We start from the raw sequence: 24,324 nt of genomic DNA, 5'->3' as shown, positions 1-24,324 counted from the left end.
ATTATTAGCTATATTATTATGCTATATTATTACTATATTATTATGTTATATTATTATTACTATATTATTATGCTTTTATAGCATTTAATTGGCTCTTATACATTATAACAATAATATTGGGGTACCGAGCTTCGCTAGTAGTTATTTATTTATTGATAAACAGAACAAAATTCTTTTAAATGATTGGGGAAGGACTAACAGGCTCAGCCCAAAATTTTCTTCCCCAAATTTGTATTTATACACTATAAATAGTCCAAAAAGTACCTAGGTTATGTTCCACACACTTGAATTCTGGTCCAATTTTCAGTCCACAAATTTGAAAACAGAAAAATTTTAATTTAGATTGTTTACAAACCAAATTGGAAAACAAAATAACACTCACTAATCACTTAAAACTGTAATAAAACTGATTAGGTACCTACATTGAACTAGATAGATTGAACTTTATATTAATTGTGAAATTATTTAAATTTAATTGACCAGTATGATTATAATTATTTTATTTCATTAAGGTATTTAAATTTCATTTGAATTGAATTGTAGATTACATGCTAGATATATGTACCGGTACTGCAAACACAAAATATGATATGATGTGTTTAATTATTGCTTAATAAATAAATATATTAATTCAGAATAGGTATTACATATTTTGTTTTTACATGCTTTGTGTGTCTACAAAGTTTCCTTTTTATCAATAAGTAAGATTATTGAGAATATAAAGTGAATTTTTGTAAAGAAGGGTTTGATAGTGCAATAGAAAAGCAAGGGTAGCCTTCCAGCGCTTTGCCTTTCTTGCCTCTTTGTGGTGGGGAGAGAGCTCAGCCCAGCCGGACCGGTTCTTTCAACATGCAGTTCGCTATCCAGTTAGTATTTATATAGATCGTTGGTAAAAACAAACCAATTCTGAATTGTGGTTGAAATGAAAATAAGCTATTGTTATTTGAATATCATTATGAACTACATATCGATATTAATGAGAATAAAATCATTTTGAAGTTTTTATTTGAACTATTTGTAACTTACTGATAAGAAGATAACAAGATCTGTATCAGTATCTCAATATTTTGGCAATTAACACACTCATGCAAGGGAAACGGAGTGAAGAGATGCATGATTATTGAAGATTAGGCTACTATGGTAAGACTCACCTATACTGTCAGTATTGATTGAATGTGATGCATTGATGTCAATCATAGGGATTTCTGACAGTTCATCGTGAATCTCACTATAGCTAAACGATTAATACGGTATCTATCGAATTATATTATCTCATTGATAGAAGATCATAAATTAAATTAAAATAATTATCAGTAACTTCCAGAATATGATATATTATGTAAGGTAAGTTATTATAAATTATTATGTTACTAAGTTTGTGAATAAGATCCTCTGGGTGCAAATCGCATTGTCAATAAATTAGAGAAATTATTATTATACATCTGCCACTTTTATTTAGCAAAACTTCAGAAATTAGCAATATTTTCGAAGTAGGTAGCCTACCAGATATATTATATACTATAGTATGACCAAGTAGACTACCTACAACACAATAGAAGCATTGCTTTCTTTCAATTGGCCCCTATATAGAATAAGAGATGGCGTGTTAGTGGCCCTCAAGTAAATTCCACTTTTTTTACTTGATTTTCAAAATTGAAATAAAACCTGCACGACTGCGGAGTTCCTTACCACCACCACAAACAAATGCTGCAATCAGTCACATAATGTGGGGGAAAGGTAGGGGTCAGACCTAAATACGGTAACTAAAGTGCGAGATAAATTACTTTTAACATGAAGAGGAGAACCCCATTTCTCCCTCCACAGTTTGTAGCGTAGACACAGACAGACATCCTGCGCTCAATTGGATGCACCATGTCATTTTGCTTCATGTTCTTGTGATGAACACATCTCCGTAACATACACAAACCAATATACCTGCTGACCAGTTCACTTCTTGGAACATTGCCAGCAATAGATGGAGGGGAGTGTTGCCGCGTCGCGTTACAAAGCTCTCTCACTCAGACACAAAAGAAGGTGAATGCTGCTAGGTAGTAGGAGTGATTAGTGGAGGATAGAGCATCGGACCTCTCCGTCTTCGAGAAAGAGCCGTGTTAAAAGTAATTTATCTTGCACTTTAATCGGTTTCTATTACGTAAGTTAATTACGGAATGCAAGAATAATTATTCCGCAGCTAGAAAAAAGATTTATTTTGACGTAATGAAAGAAAGTCCTATCACAGGTCAAAAACCAAAAAGCGAAATAAAAACAAATTATACAAAACTGTATAATTAGGTTAATTGAAAGTCAAAATAAAAAAGTACTACATTAGACCTACTTGCGAAATCAGCAACTAATCAGTGCATCACCAGCACCTTAGCAGATCTGCGCTGCTAAATTTGAATCTCCCGTTTTATAACTCGGGCGCTGCATGGATTTCATGTGAGTTGAATTCTCAAACTTTCCACTGCAAGCAGAAAAGAAAGTGAATATTTGTTGAAGAAAATTATATAGTTCCATAATGTTGAATCTTGCGGGTGCGTTTCTTTTTCTTAGAGCATTTTATCTAAACAGAACAAAACTGAAGCGATACATATTCATCCTTGAATATTTCCGGAAGCATATAGAGGTGAGATTTGAGTTTGTGCTAGCAATGAAAATGAATGTTTTGTTCCAAAGTAAATTCAAACTCATTTATTTAACAAAAAAAAGATTATCACTACTGTACCTATAGTGTGGTCCACGTTATAATGGCAGTAGATAAAGATAGAAGAATAGCGATGCCGATTCTCTGCATTAATTAATTTTATTTCTACACTGTCAAAATCATAATTGTCATCGTTGTGGACCTAGAAAAGGATAGTACAACCGGCTTTGTCGAATGATAGACAAGGATAGCAAAACCAAAGTTGATCAAATTCTGTCATTATAACGTGGACCTCACTATAGAGCACTCTACACTCTTCGAAGAACTAAAAATTGTACACTCTTGACTTGAGCAATTTTACTTTCAACTTTTTGTTGTGTTCAGATAAGACTCGCTAAGTAATAGTCCCTATAAATTTACATTAAACGTATTATAATTATTCATCAAGAATATTATAATTTATTGATTAATAATCTTTCAACTCCATAAACATGACAGAATAGGAAATAATTAGAAATGAGTTTCATAATCGATTGGAGTTGAGAATTGACAATCGATTACAAACGAATATGATATCAAGACGCCCTTTTCCGTCACATGACTTGTCCGCTGCTGGGAGCTAGTCTTCATTCGGTCTGACTTATTGGAAAATTTTTTAATTTTAATCAAAGTCTTAAAAATGTGGCAATCTCTAATGGAAACAGCTAAATACAGCCCTTTTAAGAATCCAGTCAGCATCGCTCATTGTGAACCTGCAAACAACGATAAGATGTTATCACCCGTACCAGGACGTACTATTGGATTTGCAGCTACACCAATTCGTCAGCCAGGAGACAGTTGTGACTTTGGCTCACCGAAATACTTCGCATTATGTGGACTTGGAGGTATACTATCATGTGGTCTTACTCATACAATGGTTGTGCCATTAGATTTGGTTAAATGTCGATTGCAAGTCGACCCTGGTAAATACAAATCTTTAATCCATGGTTTCAAGGTTACAATCGCCGAAGAGGGCTCAAGAGGCCTTGCTAAAGGATGGGCACCTACATTCTTTGGCTACTCTGTACAAGGGCTTGGAAAATTTGGTCTTTATGAATATTTCAAGATCCTGTACTCTGATCTTATGGGAGAAGAGAATGCTTTTCTGTGGAGAACTTCACTATATCTTGCAGCTTCAGCCTCCGCTGAGTTCTTTGCTGACATTGGTCTCAGTCCATTTGAAGCAACCAAAGTAAAAATCCAGACAACACCTGGATTTGCTAGCACATTCAGAGAGGCGGTCCCAAAAATGTACGCTCAGGAGGGAACCAATGCTTTTTTCAAGAGTCTTGTTCCACTGTGGTGCAGACAGATTCCATACACAATGATGAAATTTGCATGCTTCGAGCGTACCGTAGAGTTATTGTACAAGCATGTTGTTCCCAAGCCGCGTGCCGACTGCACGAAGGGAGAACAGTTGGTCGTCACTTTTGCTGCCGGTTACATCGCTGGAGTGTTCTGTGCCGTCGTCTCACATCCTGCTGACACCGTAGTCTCAAAATTGAACCAGGAGAAGGGATCAAGTGCCCTCGATGTAGCCAAGAAGGTCGGATTCGGAGGTCTGTGGAAGGGTCTTGGCCCGAGGATCATCATGATTGGTACACTAACAGCTCTGCAATGGTTCATCTACGATTTCGTGAAAGTATCTCTTGGAATTCCTCGCCCTCCACCACCAGAGATGCCAGAGTCACTCAAGAAGAAACTAGCAGCTGAAGGAAAGTAATTCTAAATTTGTTGAAATTCATGTTATGAAAAAATTGTAGAAGCAGTAAGTCGAAATCCATGTAAAAATTATCATTCCATTCAGTAAGATAATAGAAGCCCCCATTAGACCCAATGTATATTAGTTGAAATTAATTTGGACATTGTCATTATTTACACAATAATTTATACGCTTCGACGCATTTTATTTCAAGGTCATTCCATACAACCTCTCTCGAATTTTATCAACTAAGTTAATGAAATCATTCTTGTCCAACTTTGATGATTAGATGCTAGTCTAATGATTTCAAATGCTTGAATTTAAATTATTTCCTTTGAATTAAGGAATCAAAATCTCATGTCTAATGAGCAATATTAGTCTATAGATATTTTGTGTATTTATTTATTTTGTCCTGCTTGTTGTATTAAATTAATGGCTTTCAGCCAAATTTAGTTTGTTAAAACGTCAATCATTTCATCGTAATGATTAATGTATTATCAACTGCATTAGTTCAGTCGTAAAATTATTTCTCAATAGTGTAATCATTCCATTGAATTTAAATTCAAAATTTTCCATCATTTATAGTCTACTAGAGATTTACTTTTATTAAATGATTGTCGATCATGACGAACTTGAAATATTTAAATTTTAATTCAATTTCCACTGATGTTTTACTGGCATATCTTTTCATTAAAATCTAGCTACATAAAAATGTAACCATGAATTCCTTATAAAATTTCAAATTAATTTTTGAAAAACAATTCAATGTTTTAGTTGAATGTTAGTTATGTTGAAAAATTTAGTCATTCCACTCATCTCAGAAAATGCATTATGTATTCCAATAGATTCGCTATTAAATGTTAATCACATTCCATCAAAAATTGCAAATTGATGAACAAAATCTGTTATATTAAAGTTTCAATTATTGACAATTTGAATTTTATTTTCTATAGCACCTCTCAAAAACAAATTATATTCATCTTTTATTATTTATATCTATAATAACCAATTCAATGTGACCTTATTGTATATAAGTTCAAATTTGTGATATGCAATTATTCTGTACATTTCCTATGCCTGGAAAAAGTACAACATGAGTGGCATCAGAACAGAAATTCTGTTTCAATTTATTGAAAAAATTAGCTCTATTCAATTGGCCAAGTAAAAATTATTTTTGCACTTTTCACCTTTCATAATCTTTCTACTGGATGTTTTTCTATTCCAATGTTAACTGATCAAACAAGTAAATTCTTTTTGAACCATTACCGCATGTCCGTGAATTGCACGAATTTCTACTTGACGCCCAGGCTCAGTTGAACTTGTGTGAACGAAACATTTTGCTTGTAACGTGATCTAATTGAAGATTTTTAATTGCAGTTGTAGACTCCATTCAACCGAATGGCCGTTTTCACACTTAACGATTCCCCGACGACCACGACAGGACAAGGAGGCTCTCCGATTAGCTGATTAGATTGACGTATTGAGAATCAATGCAAGGCCTGATACGACAGTACAAGAAACTTTCAGATTGGCTGATTAGTCTGTTGTATTGAGAATCAGCCAATCGGAGACCTTCCTGTCCTGTCGTATCGTGCCTTGCCGTCGAGGAGTCGTTAAGTGTGAAAACTGTCATTCGATATTTGAGTTTCAGTCTGCAAACTACAGTATTGCAAAATTTACTCCATGTTGATTATATACTTGTGATTAAGGACAGATTTTCTGTCTTTTGCATCTGAGAACAAATTAGCTAAGGCTAAGTTGTGTTATAACCTCATAGCTTCTTTATGTCATTTTTAATCAGTTTATGCACGGTTGCACAAAAGCCCATTAATTTTAATCATGCTTAAATGTCACGAGAACCAATCAGATACAGCGTTTCTGAAAAGAAGGCTTAATTGATTAGTTTTCGTTGCATTTAATCCTGGTTGAAATTTAACAAGGATTTGTGCAACCGGGTTTATGAATATTCAAAGATGTTATGACTATAGTCAGGTCCACCTTCTTATAATAGCAGTGTTTGATTCGCAATGGTATTGCTATCCTTGTCTGTAATTCAACAAAGTAGATAGCGCTATCTCTTTCTCACTTTGCTTTGTGTCAGATCTTCTTTCAACAATGTAGAATTAATAATTATTTAACAAAATATTTTATCTTAATAATGAAAATTCATTATGAAATTATTGAAAAATATAATTTCTTGCTTAATAAAATATAATTGAGTACTTATTTTAAAAGAGAATGAACAGTTAATATTACATTAATAAACCTGTATCAGCTACCGTCTATAGAAGACAGAGGATCGGCAATGTTGTTCTCCCATTTTTCTACACTGTCATTATAACGTGGACCTCACTATAGTGTTTTTAATGCACTTGGTGCAGGTTCAATACATTCCAGAAAGTCCCTGAGTCTTGTAACACAGGAATAGAATGCATAAACACTCGTACTCTTGACATGTGAAATAAGGCGAGCTATAAAATACTTATGATGCTGTATATGTGCAGCTTCTTTATCTGTTGTGTACAGATAAAATTACAGAATTTGAAATTTTTATGAAAGTGTGTGGGGCGCCAGGCGAGATTGTGGAAACCGTAATTCCGGCGCTTCACATTCGCCGAATGTCCAATATGAGCGGCTAGCTTTCGTCTTCCGTATACTCTACATAAGACCAGAAGAAGTAGCCATACACTCTCGAGCGTCGTCAGTCGTACGAACTCGGCAAGAGTGAAGCGCCAGCATTACATTCTCCAGATACAGGCGTCCAAATTGAGAGGACAACTGTTTGTAGACTATTAAAGTTTTCATTAATTCAGATGGATTGAAAGCGCATCAAATTGATATTATATCAACTGCTGTGTTGAGCTGGGTTTTCGCTGGTGCGTCGTCGTCGACCACGACAGGTAGAGAATCTCAGATTGGGTGGATTTCAATTTGTCTACGTAACCTAAAAGATTATGTTTTAATGGGACAGGTTGAGCTTAAACTTTTAAATGGCAATATGTTGATATTATTAGAAATGTTTGATTCTTGAATAATAAAGAAAAATAATGAAAAGTTATTTGATTAGCTGTTTTAGCAGAATTGAAATTTGGACATTATAAATGTCAACAATGCTTGCCGTCGTCGACTGCGGAAATTTACGCATAAACGAAAATGCACCTTAAGTAGCTCTTGTAACAAGTATTAGTAGTTATTAGTTGCAAAGACATTTGCAAGTACCGATTAGAGGCTTTTCTGTCAATTGTACAATAATTTTGCGGTCAGCTTTTCAATTTATGCTATTTATTCCATTGAAATTTATGTTGATACACCTTTGATCTAGTGCAAATGTTTTTACACAACAAATATCATTAGAATCTATCAACCTTTATTGAAAAAACGAATCCATATACTGTGGATGTCCTGGCCACCCGACCTAAGAACGGCACAACATCCTGCACACAGCGACATTATACTCTGTGCAGAATTACTTCTTACTTGTGACATGCGCAGCAGAGAAAGCATACAGAGGCGCGATGTTGCCGTTTTGAAACGGCCAGCTTTCTCCAACTTCTAGTGACTGTTCATGTGCTCACGCTACACATGCGAAGTTTCCTGTCTGAAAGCAGTCAGACGACTGACAAATTGGCAACTGCGCTTCTACCTATGGCTATTAATCACAGTAATTGGCTGATCTCCCTCCATTTCTCTAAGCTGCATATTCCTCCAAGTCTAAAGTAAATTTGTACGGACTATAGTAGCGGCCACTATCAATAATGGAATTGAAACATCTTCCAACTCTGAGGGATACGCGGAGCAGAGAAACGTAGGGATACAGCGGCCGCGATGTTGCCATGCTAGCGTTTTGTAGTCTTTGGTGAGTGTTGAACACCTCATGATATGCATACCTAGTTTCCTCTCTGAAGGCACTGCATCGACTGACAACTTAGCAACTGCGCTTGTTTCTATTCATCACTATTTGGCCGAACTGGTTCTCCATCTCTCTGTTCTACATATCCCTCCGGGATGGAAGACGATTTAATTCCACTACAGTTGCTACGGGATCGCAGAACTCGGAACTCAAGTGTTTCCAGTTCAGTGCTCCCGCGACAGCTAGTGGACGCTAGTTGATGGGTTAACACTACTATTGTCACTGCGTGCAGGCAGTTTAGAATTAATCTGATTAGGTGCCGGTTGCACAGAAGCCAAATTCCACGAGAACCAATCAGAGAAGCTGTCTTGTCAGAAAGGACTTCTCTGATTGGTTCTCGTAAAATTGATCAAATAAAATTGGCTTTTGTGCAATCGGGCCCTGTTCATGATCAAGCTGAGTAAAAAGAAGTGAAACACTGATAGGCCCAGCTTTACAGAGTTAACAGCTCTTCGGGCAAGGCATTCAACTAAAAAAGATGATAGATTAGAGACCACTACTGCTCATGATAATCATGATGATTTTTGACTGAAAATCTCAAATATTATGATTTTATAGTAATTATGAATAACAATGGCTACTCTTAGTACAGTAGTAGAAATAAAACGGAAATAGTACCCTTTCTTTAGAAAACGACTTTTACTTATTTTAAAAGGTCTCCACACAAACTTGTAATAGATTTAACAAAATAACTTATGCAAGTTTTGAATTAGTTCAAGATGAATCAAATTGAATGCTGTTGAGATAGCCTCATTAGGCACTCAAAATATGAAGTACCTATAGTGTGGTCCACGTTATAATGGCAGTGGATAAAGAAGATAGCGATGCCAATTCTCTGCATTAATTAATTATATTTCTACACTGTCAAAAACATAATTGTCATCGTTGTGGACCTGAAAAAGGATAGTACCACCGGCTTTGTCGAATGATAGACATGGATAGCAAAACCAAAGTCGATCAAATACTGTCATTATAACGTGGACCTCACTATACCATAATGTTAGCAGTAGATTGAACAACAGCTGTAGTGAGTCTTAATATTGAACAAAAGCTGTTGTGAGTCATAATAAATGATGTATAAGATCAACTTGAAAATTTGACATTAAAAGCTGGGATTGAAACATTGAAATTCGATTATCCCAACTAGAAGTAAAAAGCTAAATTACAATATTAGGGTTTTTAACTCATCAGCTATTAAGTAATAAATTGATTGGTACCTACTCATTCAATCATTATCTGTAAGTGCTAGTCATACATGTAATTTATAAAATGCGCTGAATCAATTTCAAGTGTCAATAAAAATTTACTAGCCAAATATGTCATTATTCTACTATCTATATTCATATGATGCTACTAGAAAAAATTGTTTCTTTTGTTCTAGTTCTCAATTGACCATGACCTCCTGATATGATTTGTGTTTCGATCACGCAAAATCATTGATCTATTTAAAACTGAAAATTTGTCTGGAGTAGAATACAGACTAAAATAAATATGACCTTGTTATCAAAGTTAAACTTTCAAAAGTCGTATCCCAAAAAATCCACTTGATAGTTAGATTTATTCATTCATTTATTTATAAAATTTCAAACAATTCATTGAAATCTTTGTAATGAATTAAATTTAAAATAAATTGAAAAATGCATTAAAATAATTGTTTATTTTTGAATATAGATAGAACAAAGGCTGCAGTGAGTCATGATAAATAATGTGAATTATAGATTGTATTATAGGTATTTAAAATATACAGTATATGGTAGAACCTTACTAAATAATATATGATTGAACCTGCGGTCTGCGGTATTGAAAATTTCCCCCTTGAAGGATCACTCAGGTGTGGAAATATTCAGTAAGCCTACTTTGGGCTACCTACATTGGCAACCATACAATAGCCTGAGTTTACATACAATAAATTTTTATCAATTGGATAGTATATTAATTTTAGAGTTGTGTATTCAAACTAATAAATATTCTTATTAATTCTTTTAAAGGTGATGAAATGGAAAAGAATCGAATGTATATTTATAATTTGAAAGAATCTGAATCAGGGAAACTTGATGAAAAATGAAGCTGAAAAGCTAATATATCAATTTTAAAAATTTGTATAAAAATGCAAATGTGAATATATCCTATATGTGAATATTATCCGACAAAAATCAGCAACTTACAACGTAATGTGTATGACAAAAGCAGGAGAACTGTGTTATTTTCACTTCGCCAAATTTATAGCATTTACATGAACGTACTTTAATTCCAAGATGAATCTCACCAACTTTCTCTTCTGAAAATTAATGAGGTCATCTGAAGCGATGGTTGACTGAATTGTGTTTTATTTTTGAACGTTTAGTTGAATTTACAGCTTCAAGAATAGATTTGGATGACTGCAACATTTTCCTGCTATTTGGGTTCAATGGAATGAAGACGACTCCCATGAAATATTTTGCCTCTCTTACAAAATTTTATTCAGCGAACTAAGAATCGGAATCACTATGAAACTCCAAAGAAAACTACTTAATTTATTATTGGAGTATAAGAATTTGATAACTTTCTAGGTAATAGTTATTTACCATCGATAACATTCCATTCTCTCAAGAGCACAACCTAATAGCAAAAACGTGACTTATCATATCATAGATAAATAATTAAAAAACTAGGTACCTCTAAGAATTATTTGGGTCGATCTGGAATTAAGTTGAAATTTTATAAGTGAAAAAAATTAATAATTATATTTTTCATGTTTTTTTCAAGTTTTATGTACCTACTTATAAGGAAGAATAAACTTTTCTTCTACACCTGTTGCTACAGTGAGGTCTACGTTATAATGGAAAATATTGTAAAATAAATAGTAAACATTGAAGAAGAATAAACATTGAGCAGAGCTCAAGGAGACATTTTGAGTATTTTATAGATAAATTTATCACATGGCAATACACGGAGGTGACATGACTCTACATGGAGGTGACATGACTCCACATGGAGGTGACATGACTCCACTTGGAGGTGACATGACTCCACATGGACGAGGTGACATGACTACTTGCATGGAGGTGACATTTATATTTGAAATACTTCGTCAATAATCTTCAATACAATCTGGCAAGAAAAGTTAAACTTAAACTAAGGGGGAAATATAGTGAGCTGATAATAATAAGTACCTAGATAATTAATTTAATTATTGTTAAAAATAGTGTAAAACATGCATTTTTCAAAACGTTTTACTATGGTAAATTGTTTTAACCCCAATCTTATAGAAAACATCTAAACAACTAGGCACTTGAAAATATTAATAGTTACATTTTACAAAATATTCAAAATTGAAATTTGAGAATCAAAAACAAGACATACCGTATTAGCTAGCCTATTGCCAAGGAGTTGAGGTTTAAAAAATCAAGAAACTCTTTTAAGCAAACTGTAATTTATTTCAAAATAACTGAATAGGAAAGTTTTCTGTAGTAATATATCAATTAAATCAAGTTTCATTTAATGAAACTTGTAATGACCTCTGGAATCTATTACGACAGGTGATGGAACTTTGCATTTTATGTATTCTATGGAATACTTTAAAATGTTGGTTTGCTAGGCCACTTCCAAAATTTCCAAGCTTTAGTCATACAGTTTACTTCAACTTGATTTGGATTACACACTTTATTCACAATTTCGCCGGGTTACAGTTCATTATTATATTTCACCATGCACCAATTGTTTATTTCCAAATCTGAAAATGATACTGAATCACAGTTAAGGAAAACATAACCAAATAAAAGTGTTATCTTGATGATTTTTCATTGAATTATAGGTCAAGCTTAAAAAAAAAACAATAGAATAAAAGGATACTGGAAGTTGCTTGCTGCTCTGTAGGGGCTGGATTGAATGTTGGGTTGATGTCGTCATTATCAGAGTCTGTAAACACCTCATCATAATGTAGCCTGTATTTCTTGTACATATCTGTAAATCATAGTTAAGGAAAACGCAACCCAACAAAAAGTGTTCTCATACTATTTTTTATGAATTAATAAGTTCCGTTCTAAATAATTGATATAAACCATAGAATGAAAGGATACTGCCAGTTTCTTGTTGCTCTATAGCGTACGGGTTGAATGTTCCAATGAAATAGTGAAAACACTTTTTTGATCCACAAGTGAAACAGCTTAAGCTTCGCATTTGAAGATCTTTCATTTGGCTTTTCCAAAAACTTGACGGACCCTCATGGCTCCTTTGAATGTTGGAATGTCCTTAACTAGTATAGCATCAATTTCTTCTATCTCTTTATCATTTACTGAGAATTTTTGATAACATCTCATAAAAAACTTCAAATGAAAGTATGTCAAGTCCCTCAGCCACTGCCTGGTTAGCTATTCTTTTGAGGTAACCCCCAATCCCATCTGGCGCCCCCTTCCCAAGCATCAATTTCTTCTATCTCTTCATCATTTACTGAGAATTTTTGATAACACCTCATGAAAAACTTCAAATGAAAGTATGTCAAGTCCCTCAGCCACTGCCTGGTTAGCTATTCTTTTGAGGTAACCCCCAATCCCATCTGGCGCCCCCTTCCCATGCCCACATTCTGAGAAGTTCCAAGTCATAGACTTTGAACAAAACTTTGATAAATGTTTCAATATCAGATAAAACATTGTTTTGTTTCTATACTGGGTTGTTGAGCTATCGCTCAAGAAGTGAATTGATTTCAAATCCCCCATTTTTTCTTTTGCATTCCTAGGAAATTAATTCCTCCCGAGTATAACCGTAAGCCTATCTATGTTCTGGAACTGCTATTTAAATTCAAACTCCCATAAGGATGAAAATAATCTGTTCAAACATTTCTCAATCCTTATAGAAAATATCTTGAAAACTTATTTAAGACAGGTACATTAAAAAATTTACCTACTGAACAAAACATGCAGTACATTTGATAAGCTTTATTAATTTTTTACAGAATACTTATGTCGCTGAAACGCAAAGTTTCCAAGTTATAAGCAGTATTTAAAAAAAAAACTACCTTCATCAAATCAACCCTCCACATTTTAGCACAGCGGGTAGGAACACTGCCTTCTATTCGAGACGGAATGTTATAGGAATGAGGACTATGTCTACTAGTCTACTTTAACGACTGCAAAGAAAAGAACAGAGCAGAAACAATTAGCCTAACAGAACGACTGCAACGCTGAAAATGTTGTGTTCCATACATTCATTTAAATAATTTTTGTTGATAATGGACTACATTAATCTAACAAATTTTTATAAAGAGTTAAAATCATTATTGTAATCATTAAATTTAATCAATAATCATTCAATTAATCACTATTTTTAATCAATCATATTCATGAATACATCCTGAAAATACAGTCACTATGGTCTTAGATGAATAATATATGATATTTTATGGTCTCAAACCAACTTCAATCAAAGATTTTATATCCTTGTCAAAACAATAGAATGATTGCTGATGTCCGCATTCAGTAGCTGCCCCCAAGAGCTCAGAAGATTTTTTAATTTCGAAAAAATCAATTCTATAACACATTTTAGTATCAGCCTCTGATGAGAGCGGACGCACTTTGGATAGCTCCCTTATCTATTTGTGAAACGAGCGTGTTTGATCATAATGAATTGCCGTAAATGTACGAAATTAATAGTGCGGTCTTCAAAGGACAAAACGAATAAAGTCCAGTGCAGTGTATGTAAAGAGAATTTCCACGGACAGTGCTTGGGTCTTAGTGATGCTGACCTGAACGGTCTCCTCATCTCTGGTCGTGCGTGGATGTGTGCTGACTGTGCGTGTGAGCGTAGGAGGAGTCGTAGCCACAGCGATGGTGGCATTGTGTGTAGTGTCAACACAAAGGACGTAAGTAGCTTAGACGGCTTAAAAAAGTTGATTCACGAACTAGGTGAAAAAATGGACAGTGGTCTAAAACGTCTTGAACAAGACTTAGGTAAATCGCTTGATTTGTGTCATGAAAAGCTCGACGAAAACTCTTGTATACTGGCTACACAGCAGGCTATCATTGATAAACAAAACCAGTTGATTGAGTCTCTCAGATTGGAAAATTTAGCATTGTCTAAAAAAGTCACGGAACTGTCGGTGAGATTGGATGATGCAGAACAATATTCGAGGTCGAACACTCTTGAGATTTACGGAGTTCCTGTCACTCAGAATGAAGACGTCTCCAGCATTATAAAAGAGGTTGGTAAAGCCCTGGATGTTGCAATCACGGAGGATATGATCGATGCCTGTCATCGTTTGAAGCAGCAAAATAACCGGCCATCTCCTGGGATAATCGTACGCTTTGTTCGCCGAGCTATTAAGGAAAAAATGTTGGAGAGGCGACGGGTGAAGAGGACTCTGTCTACAAGACATATAGGCATGCCAATGGATACTCCCGTCTACATAAACCAGTCTCTATGTCCGGCTAGAAGAATTTTATTTGCTAAAACAAAAAGGGTGAAAAATCAGATGAACTTTAAGTTTCTATGGGTTGACAAAACGGGTAACATAAAGATAAGAAGAGACGAAAACTCGGCCATTCATCTAATCAAAACTGATAATGATATCGCAAAACTTGCAGGCAGTGGAAGCGGCGTTGATAAGACGCCAACACAGCTGACTGCGAGTCGAAAAACTAACTAAAATAAAACAGTTATCAAATAAATCCCTGCTATGATAAACCCCAATGCACTCTACTATTACGATACCAATGTTATTTTATTTTTTGTTGTAAAGCTATTTATCTTTCTAATTCAATGTACTGCTATAGTTTATTATTTCATTATTAAAAATGAATTCTCCTGATGTAAACTCTGAATTGATAAAATTAAATTATCAAAATATTCGAGGTTGTCGCACTAAAACCAATGATTTGTTCAGATCTGTACTAGGTGAAACTTATGATATTGTAGCGTTGTCTGAGACATGGTTGAGTAATGAGATTCATGATAGTGAATTGTTCGATTCTCGTTATCGGGTATTTAGGTGTGACCGTGATAGATTGGTGTCTGGAAAGCGGTGGGGAGGGGGTGTACTTTGTGCAGTGAAAAACAGTTGGCATTCCCGACTCATTCATGTCCGGGCGACAGCGCGCTATGAATCTTTACTTGTCAAGTTATCTGCACAAGATAAAGTAATCTTTATCAATGTTGTCTATTTCTCCCCTGAATCTGGTCTTCTCGATTACTGTGACTTCTTTGATTTTATTGAAAGTGATAATAATATTTTTTCACATGATTTATTAATATTGGGTGACTTTAATCTGAATGAAATAAATGGTTCAAGTTTTAATTTTGTTGGTGGTCCTAGTAAATATGCCAGACTGATGAATTGCATGTGTTTATTCAACTTAGTATCCTTTAATAATGTTTTAAATGCCAATGCCAAAACTCTTGATCTAGTGCTGAGTAATCTACCTCTGATTGTTTTGCACGAAACAAGCCCTCTGCTTGCTGAAGATCCACATCACCCAAGCTTAGATATTAGTTTTTTGATTAAAAAGAGCCTCTTGCATCCCCCTTTGAGTATCGAGTATTACAATTTTAAAAAAGCAAACTACTATGAATTTTATCTCACACTTAGAGATTCAGATTGGCATAGACTTTATGAATTCAACGATGTCGATCTCGCTGTAGACTATTTTTACGATTTATTGAATTATGCTTTCGCTTCGCATGTGCCCAAAAATAAAAATATTATTAAATCGAAGTATCCGGTTTGGTTTACTAGAAGCATTATCCAGATGATTAAATTAAAAAAGAAATGTGCACGGAAAAAATCGTTTTCGGGATATTATTTGAACAAATTCAAGGAATTGAGAGCTGCAATAAAAAGTGAAATCAACATAGCACAACAAAATTATATAGAATCTCTACAAAATAACATAAATTCAAACGTTAAACACTTCTGGAACTATGTTGCGAGTAAAAAAGAGTCTAGATCGGACTCAAAGTGTTTTGAGTGGAATGGGTGCAGGTATACCGATCGGGAAGTACCGCAGGCTTTTGCTGATTATTTCTCATCTGTTTACAATAACAGCAACAACCGTAATAACATCCAACATAATAATGATAATGAATCATATGACAGCATTTCCTCATCTCCTCATCTTGACATATTACAAGTTTCATATATTTCTGAAAATGAAGTAAATTCAGCTATAAATAAACTTAAAGCAACTAGATCTTGTGGGCCTGACGGTGTACCAGCATACATTATAAAAGGTTGTAGAGATATTCTTATTCAACCTTTACAATTTATCTTCAATTTGTCCTTGAGATTGAATAAATATCCTAAAAAATGGAAAGCTGCAAGGGTGACACCTGTTCATAAGACTGGTGGAAAGAATATAATCTCGAATTTTCGTCCCATTACTATCCTCAATTCTCCAAGTAAGGTCTTTGAATATATTTTATATAGCAAAGTTTTCAACCATGTAAGACCCGCAATCTCCTCATTCCAACATGGTTTTATGCCATCGCGCTCAACTATAACTAATCTGTTGCAGTTCACCCAATCTGTCTCTTCGCAGCTAGACATGCATGGTCGTATGGATGTTATCTATTTAGATTACAAAAAAGCCTTTGATTCGGTGGATTTTGGGATTCTGTTGAAAAAATTGAAATGGTTTTGCCTGTCTGATAGTTTGATTGCATTTTTTGAGAGTTATCTAACCGATAGGATGTCTTATGTGGTTTTTAATAATCACAGATCTCTTTACTTTACCAATTCTTCTGGGGTTCCACAGGGGTCAAACCTTGGTCCCTTGTTGTTCGTCCTACTCATGAATGATCTGCCTGACCATATTAAAGAATCTAGTATTTTGCTTTTTGCAGACGATGTAAAACTTTTCAGACCTATTTCTAGTCTGGAGGATTGCTGTCTCTTGCAGCGGGATCTGAATGCGATTCATGACTGGTGTTTGAGAAATAGATTGGAAATAAATATATCAAAAACAAAATACATGATATTCACACGTCAGAAAAATCCTTTTCATTACAATTACAATATTAATAATGCAATCCTCGATTGTGTTATCCGTATAAAGGACCTGGGCGTCATAATGGACCCTACTCTTGAGTTTAAGGAACACCTAACACATGTTATGAATGGTGCTAATAGGTCGCTAGGGTTTTTATTTCGAAATTGTAGGCCTTTTACAGCATGTGACGTTGTTTTGAAATTGTACTATGCTACAGTGAGGAGTAAACTTGAATATGCTGCTTTAGTTTGGGCTCCATTTCACAGCAGCGCTATTCTTGATTTAGAAAAAATTCAGAATAAATTTTTAAGGTATCTTTATTTTAAAAAGTTCAACGCATTCTGTCCGATAGCTTTTTCAACAGACAATCTAAGGTTGATATTTAATGTTCAAAGATTGGAAGAAAGGAGATCTGTCAGTTCCCTCTTGCTATTATATAATATCCTAAACAATCAAGTATTCATGCCAGAATTTATAAGTATGTTGCAACTTCATGTCCCGTTTAATAGACCAAAACCAAATATTCTGTTCCACATGCCATTTATCAGAACGACTCATCATTGCAATTCTTATATATACAGAACTTTACGTTTGTACAATAGAATAAGCCACTGCATTGATCCGTTTGCTGACCGTTTCAAAACCTTTAAGAAATCCTGTGAACTAGCATATCGCTCTATAGCTAACTCATGATTGATAAATAATTATACTAAACTCCCTCATTTTTTTTCTCTCTTCTAAAGCCCTATTTTTCATCTCTTCACTATTGTTTAGCTTCTATTTCAAAAATAATATAACCTACTCTTGATCGACTTATTATCATTACTATCATTTTGTTATCCTGTAAAATTGTTATCAAAGGCTTATTTTTTTAGTTTGTTTTGTCATTTTGAACTCCTTCATACTTACAACCATGAATAAAAGTTTAAAATATTTATGTTTACTCAGTATAGATCATAACAATCAGAAGTAAATACAGTATTATAGAATAACCAAGAAAGTTGAAAGTTCACTTTTAATAAATAGATAGATACCAGTACGGTAATCAAAAACCAAACATTTTGTTCACTGAAGCAGTTTCAAGAAATATCAATAACTTCAAAAAAGGCGCCAAAAAATTCGAATACGCTTGATACGGTATACCAACATAACGCTCAGGCCTACAAATTTAACTTTTTTCAACAACTTCTGTAGTGAATAATTTCAAAACATGATATCGATTTAGAAAAACCGTTTTATTATTTAAACCATTAGTATTATTTGAAAGGTTGGAGAAATTATTTATTGCAGTAAATTTCATTGAACTCACAAGTCACTGATCTATTTACATCTGGGGCACGCTTTTCTGTTCTGCTGTTCATCGTTTATGCAATAACCCCAAACTTCCAACCTGCATTCTGCAGATGATAAGTCAAGTCTGAAAGCACGAAACAAAACAGCGGATTGTGTAAAGTTGTGTTTACGAATTCACCACACATTACTTGTCAGTATAATTCTGGTTACCAAAATTTCAGGTTACTCTCAATAGGAGCACAATGAAAGTAACGGTATCCACATTAAACGATGATATATTTGTGTTAGACGTCAGTGAAGATTTAGAATTGGAAAACTTTAAAGCATTTTGTGAAATAGAATCTGGATTTCCAGCGCCTGAAATTGTAATTGTCCACAATGGAAAACCGCTGATTGACGATAAAATATCTATCAAAACTCATGGAGTTCGTGATGGGGATGTTGTAATTTTACAACACATGTCTACAAGTTCATCTCAAGCAAACTTCAGTGCTCCTGATAACGGTAAATATTCATCTAAATTTTCTTATCTCTATAAATATTGCTAGTTAAAAGATTTGAACTACTCAATTCGATAATAATAAGGAGAAGCCCAAGGAATCTTATGTTGAAGGTTATATCGGTGAAGAAATAAAGTATTACAATTATTTGAACATTATTACTGATTTTATTTTTACTTTAAAGTCAAACCAATACATTGAACTCAAACGTTTTACTTAAGGCATGTTACACACACTTCACAGAGACAGAGTTCAGTACAGAGTCACCAGTGCCTTGCCAATCACACATATGATTATTTAGTCTATTTCATTGTCAAACAACACGCCCCCTCAATGAAATAACCCAAAAAAAAATTTATCAATCAAAAACAAGTAAGTTATAAGAAAATTAACATAGTTCAAAACATCTTAATTATTAAAAAATATTATTTCTAAACTTGACAAAAAGTTCCTTTCCCAAGGGTTTTGTGAAAATGTCAGCAATCTGATCTGAGGATTTTAAATACTCAACTTGAATAACACCTTCAGAAATTTTTTCTCTTACAAAATGATACCTTATATCTACATGTTTCATTTTTTATGATGCTCAGGATTATGAGCTATTTTGATAGCAGACTGATTGTCTTCAAACAACAAAATACAAGTTTTCTTATTTTCAACAACACAAAAATCAATAAAATTCCTTTTATCCAACAAGCCTCGCTTGCAGCTTGGCTCAAAGCAACATACTCAGCTTCTGTGCTAGATAATGAAACACTCTGTTGTTTCTTGGTACACCAAGAAATAGTATTACCAAAAACCTTGAAGCAATAACCTGAGGTTGATCTTCTCTCTAAATCACCACCCCAGTTTGCATCTACATAGCCTACAATCATATCATCATTCAATTCTCTCTTATATACTAGCTCTAAATCTAAAGTACATTTTACATATCTCAATACACGTTTTAAATTTTTATACAACATTTCACTGGCACAACTTTGGAATCGACTCAAGAAAGATACAGTACAACACAAATCAGGTCTAGATCCTACAACAGCATACATAAGACAACCAATTAGTCTACGACATTTCTTTTCTATTTCTACAGACTCTGACTTATCTCTAGTCAATAATTCAAAGTTGAAATTTTTATCCATGGGAGTGTCCATTGGCTTACAATCCTGCATGTTGAACTTTTCCAATACATGTTTGAGATACTCCTTCTGACTAATAACAGTTACCCCCTTCTCAATATCTTGTTTGACATTAATTCCCAAGAAATTAGAAACTAAGCCCAAGTCTTTCATCTTGAAATTTTCTTGTAAGACTGATTTCAATCTTGAAACATCATTCTCATCTGAACCAAAAATAAGTATGTCATCTACATACAATAATAGAAATACCTTTTTACCCTCCACAATTTTAGAATACAAGCAATAATCATTTTTAGACCTAGTCAAATTGTTCATTTTCATTACAGAATCAAATTTAGAATTCCAATCTTTTGGAGATTTCTTCAGACCATAAATTGACTTCTTAAGTTTACAAACCTTATTCCTAAATCCTTCTACTCCCTCTGGTAATGACATATAAACGTCTTCTTTGATATCACCATTAAGGAAAGCATTTTTTACATCCATCTGATATACAGGAAACCCTAATTTATTTGCAACACTCATGAAAATCCGAAAAGTTGGCAATTTGGCCACAGGGGCATAAATGTCATTTAAATCCATGCTATCCTTTTGTTGAAACCCCCTAGCAACTAATCTAGCCTTGTACTGAATGTTACCCTTCTCATCATTTTTAATTTTAAATACCCATTTGCTATCAATAATTTCTTGTTTTCTGGTACAGTATCTACCTCTGTCCAAGTATTATTCTCTTTCAAAGCATTTAGTTCAGTTTTTACTGCCTCCAACCACTTTACAGAATTGTTTGATTTCATAGCTTCAGAAAATGTAAGAGGCTCATCTACTTGTAGACTAAGATAACTGGTTTCATAGTCTTTCAACCACACTGGTTTTTTAATCACTCTTTTCTCTCTCCTTCTTATTTCATTACTTTCATCCATCATTTCTTCTCCACTTTCTTCATTTACTTCTACTTCATTGATTCCATCTTCAATATCATTTGTTTCAATCTCAATACCCTCAGCTTCACTTGTATCAGTTTCTTCTACTTCATTATTTTCAATTTCTTCAACTTCATTTATTTCAGTTTCTTGTACTCCATCATTTTCAATTTCTTCAAATACATTGTTTGGATCATTACCTTTTGCGATTCCCTCAATGTCAAAGCCTTGATTTATCTTGAATACTTTGGGGTCAGAATATTTTTCACCTTGGTTAGATTGCTCAACATTTGAAAAAATTACATCCCTAGAAACAATTATTTTCAAGTCAACTTCAAACAAACCATTCGAATTTTTTATGCCTTCCATAATGACTTTATTGTCTTTCAACACCTCAACCCTATTTCCACTAAATAAGACCTTACCATCGTTCTCAGTGATAGCACTTACAGATAACAAATTTTTAGAAAGTTCTGGAACATATAAAACATTATTTAAGTTGCATTTGTCTGATTTGATGTTTCCTACCTCAAGAGCAAACATTGATTCATTTTCCTTGGCTACTCCTACTTTACAACTAATTGGAATGGAACTATCAAATAGTGATTTAGATTTTACCATATGTGAAGTAGACCCTGAGTCAATTACGAAAGTGTCATAGTATTTTACATTCTAGAATTAGTAGTTAAAAAGGATACTTGGTTCTTCTTCTTATCATTCTGTTTTTTACGAAAGTAACAGTCTTTGTCTTCATGATTATTCTTCTTGCAAATACTACAGAATTGACCACTTTTCTGTTTCATTTTATTTCTGCATTCACGGGAAATATGTCCATAATTTTTGCATCTGTAGCACTGGATTTCCGATGTTTTGAATACCACTGGTTGCACAGAATCACCTTTATCAGTAGATAGTCTGCGTTCTTCATTCACCAACCGGGAGGTTAGGTTTGTGAGATTTCTGTCACAAATTGCGGTTGCTTCCCACGAAGTTTGAAAGTGGGTGTATTTCCTAGGCAGGGAGCTGAATATTTTGCCAATAACCATCTCGTCATCGATTTCGTGTCCAACAGATTTCAATTTATGGGTCAAATTTTCCAGACGGCTGATGAAACTAGCAATGTCTTCATTAGCCTCTAGTGTAAAATTGAAAAAGTCCTGCATTAGAGAAAATTTCTGTTGTTTTTCATCACGTTCGTAGATTTGACACAGTTTTTTAAACATTTCACATGAAGTTTCACAGTTCAAAATGTGATTCAAAGGTTTTGAGTCAATTGTAGTTATTATTATTTTCTTGGCTTTAGCGTCCTTCAAATTGAAAATAGAAAGTTCTTTTTCTTTACTAGGGTCGTTTGGTTTTAATTCTTTTCCATTAACAATATCACTAAGTCCTTGAGAGTCGAACAAAATTTTAATTTTAAATTTCCACATTTGAAAGTCTTCATCGTTGGATAGCTTTCCAACCATACCCAAGTCCGAATCACTGGAACCAGCCATTTTTACTTTGAACTCGATTGCCTTACCTGATTTTACTTTTGTGTATTTTACTTTTACTTTTAATGTTTTTACTAGAGTTCAATCACTTCACCGGTATTACTATTTTAGAGTTGAATCTCCGAACTTCCATTGTTGTCTTGCACGAGAGTATTTAGGTTAAAAAAAATTTTTTTTTTACTTGCACACGAAAGATCCAGCCTGGGCCCATAACCTGTTGAAGGTTATATCGGTGAAGAAATAAAGTATTACAATTATTTGAACATTATTACTGATTTTATTTTTACTTTAAAAGTCAAACCAATACATTGAACTCAAACGTTTTACTTAAGGCATGTTACACACACTTCACAGAGACAGAGTTCAGTACAGAGTCACCAGTGCCTTGCCAATCACACATATGATTATTTAGTCTATTTCATTGTCAAACAACATCTTAGGGATAATTATTTGAAAAAAGTCCTTTTCTATTCATGTAATTTTCTTGTACGCATAACTATGAAGTTTTCATGTCTCTATTATTGCAATGCGGAAAAGTGAAACAAAGATTTCAGGGATTGATAACTTGAGCTTCTTTAATTTTGAGCTGGTACCTAGGTTATTATTATTTAGAGTTATTATTTTCTAGTAGGCCTAAGTTAATAATAATCCGGCTTTAGTATTAATTGGCAATTTTACTTAACTAAAAATCAATTCAGCCAGCATTGTTAGGAATTGTGTAATTCCTGTTAGATTTGATAATCGGCTAGTAACCGTAACATAATTTATTATCACTTCAGGTACAATAAGAGTACCTATATCAAAACACTTTACTCCAATTACAATAGGCCAATTGTAAAACTATATAATGTCTTTCCATTACAATAAAACTGGTTTGCATTTATGTCCTGTATTAAATTAGGAACTCAGGTTGGGTCGCTAGTGTAACACAAAGTGGCTTTAACAATTGAGACATTGTGTCCCATGTTTTCATAACTCTAGGGACACCAGCTTTTAGGCCCGTATCATATTTGGACATCAGACTAAGTTGAAATTGAAAGTGGTGCAATACTTCAAATTGCTCTCACTTCTCTATGGACACCTGCTGGGAGACAAATTTTCAGGCCACTATCACATTACGACCAATCAACCGATACTTGATTCTCAATACTTGTTGTTTTGGTCCTTGACTGGATAGATCCAGACAGACTGCGTCAGTTACAATTTCATTTCGGTCGTTAACTGCTAGGACCGCTGGCAGAGAAAAGCCGCTCGTCCTCCAACTCTGACAGAGTTGGGTTTCTCCAACAGTTTCCTCCTTAACAATGACCTGTAGCTGGTGATATTTTCACTTCTGATACACTCGGGCAAATCATTAAAATATTTCAGTGTTGCTATTTGGTAGCTCTTCTGTGTCCTTGACAGCCTGCAGCATGGAACTTCCGGGATTCCTGCCAATCGAGTATTGTGGCTAAGTATTTCGCCTCTCTTTTCCCAGTGTTCTGCACCACTCCTTGCTTGCAACAGCAAGCTGAAGACATACCGTACTGGATGTATATTTCATTATCTGCATCTTTATGAAGAGTGATAGATAACCTGCAATGCTCCAGGTAGTCGGAGAAGAAAATAACTCGCAGTGCTCTTTTTTGCAACAAAAGATTATCCTTGGAGGCCAAAGCATGTCCTCACAAGAGACCAAAAATTGATGTGGCTATGGAACAGCGCATGAGCCATTTATTTATTTATTTAGC

The 24,324-nt window shown here is 34.2% G+C and overlaps 3 protein-coding genes across 4 annotated transcripts in view; all 3 read left to right on the top strand.

Annotated features, from left to right (window-relative positions):
- Positions 1-3,211: 3,211 nt before the first annotated feature.
- Positions 3,212-5,317, top strand: LOC111049789 (phosphate carrier protein, mitochondrial). The gene has a single exon (XM_022335961.2). It carries the CDS (start codon positions 3,324-3,326, stop codon positions 4,404-4,406), a length of 1,083 nt encoding a protein of 360 aa, XP_022191653.1. The 5' UTR covers positions 3,212-3,323; the 3' UTR covers positions 4,407-5,317.
- An 8,574-nt stretch (positions 5,318-13,891) lies between these two features.
- LOC120350296 lies at positions 13,892-14,914 on the top strand. Its single transcript, XM_039422929.1, has one exon. The coding sequence runs from the start codon at positions 13,892-13,894 to the stop codon at positions 14,912-14,914; it is 1,023 nt and encodes a 340-aa protein (XP_039278863.1).
- Positions 14,915-18,395: 3,481 nt separating this feature from the next.
- The window catches only part of LOC111049788 (protein DDI1 homolog 2), a 25,967-nt gene continuing 20,038 nt past the window's right edge, over positions 18,396-24,324 (top strand). The window contains exon 1 of one of the 2 annotated variants that reach the window (XM_039424903.1): positions 18,396-19,049. In XM_039424903.1, coding sequence (XP_039280837.1) covers positions 18,788-19,049 — 262 coding nt within the window. In that variant the 5' untranslated portion in view covers positions 18,396-18,787. The remainder of the gene's footprint in view (positions 19,050-24,324) is intronic. The other variant, XM_039424902.1, reaches the window with a different exon arrangement.

The sequence above is a fragment of the Nilaparvata lugens genome, chromosome 3, assembly GCF_014356525.2.
Source record: "Nilaparvata lugens isolate BPH chromosome 3, ASM1435652v1, whole genome shotgun sequence".
NCBI lineage: Eukaryota > Metazoa > Arthropoda > Insecta > Hemiptera > Delphacidae > Nilaparvata > Nilaparvata lugens.
The sequence above is the reverse complement of the archived record's forward strand: the minus strand, read 5'-3'. Positions and strand labels throughout refer to the sequence as shown.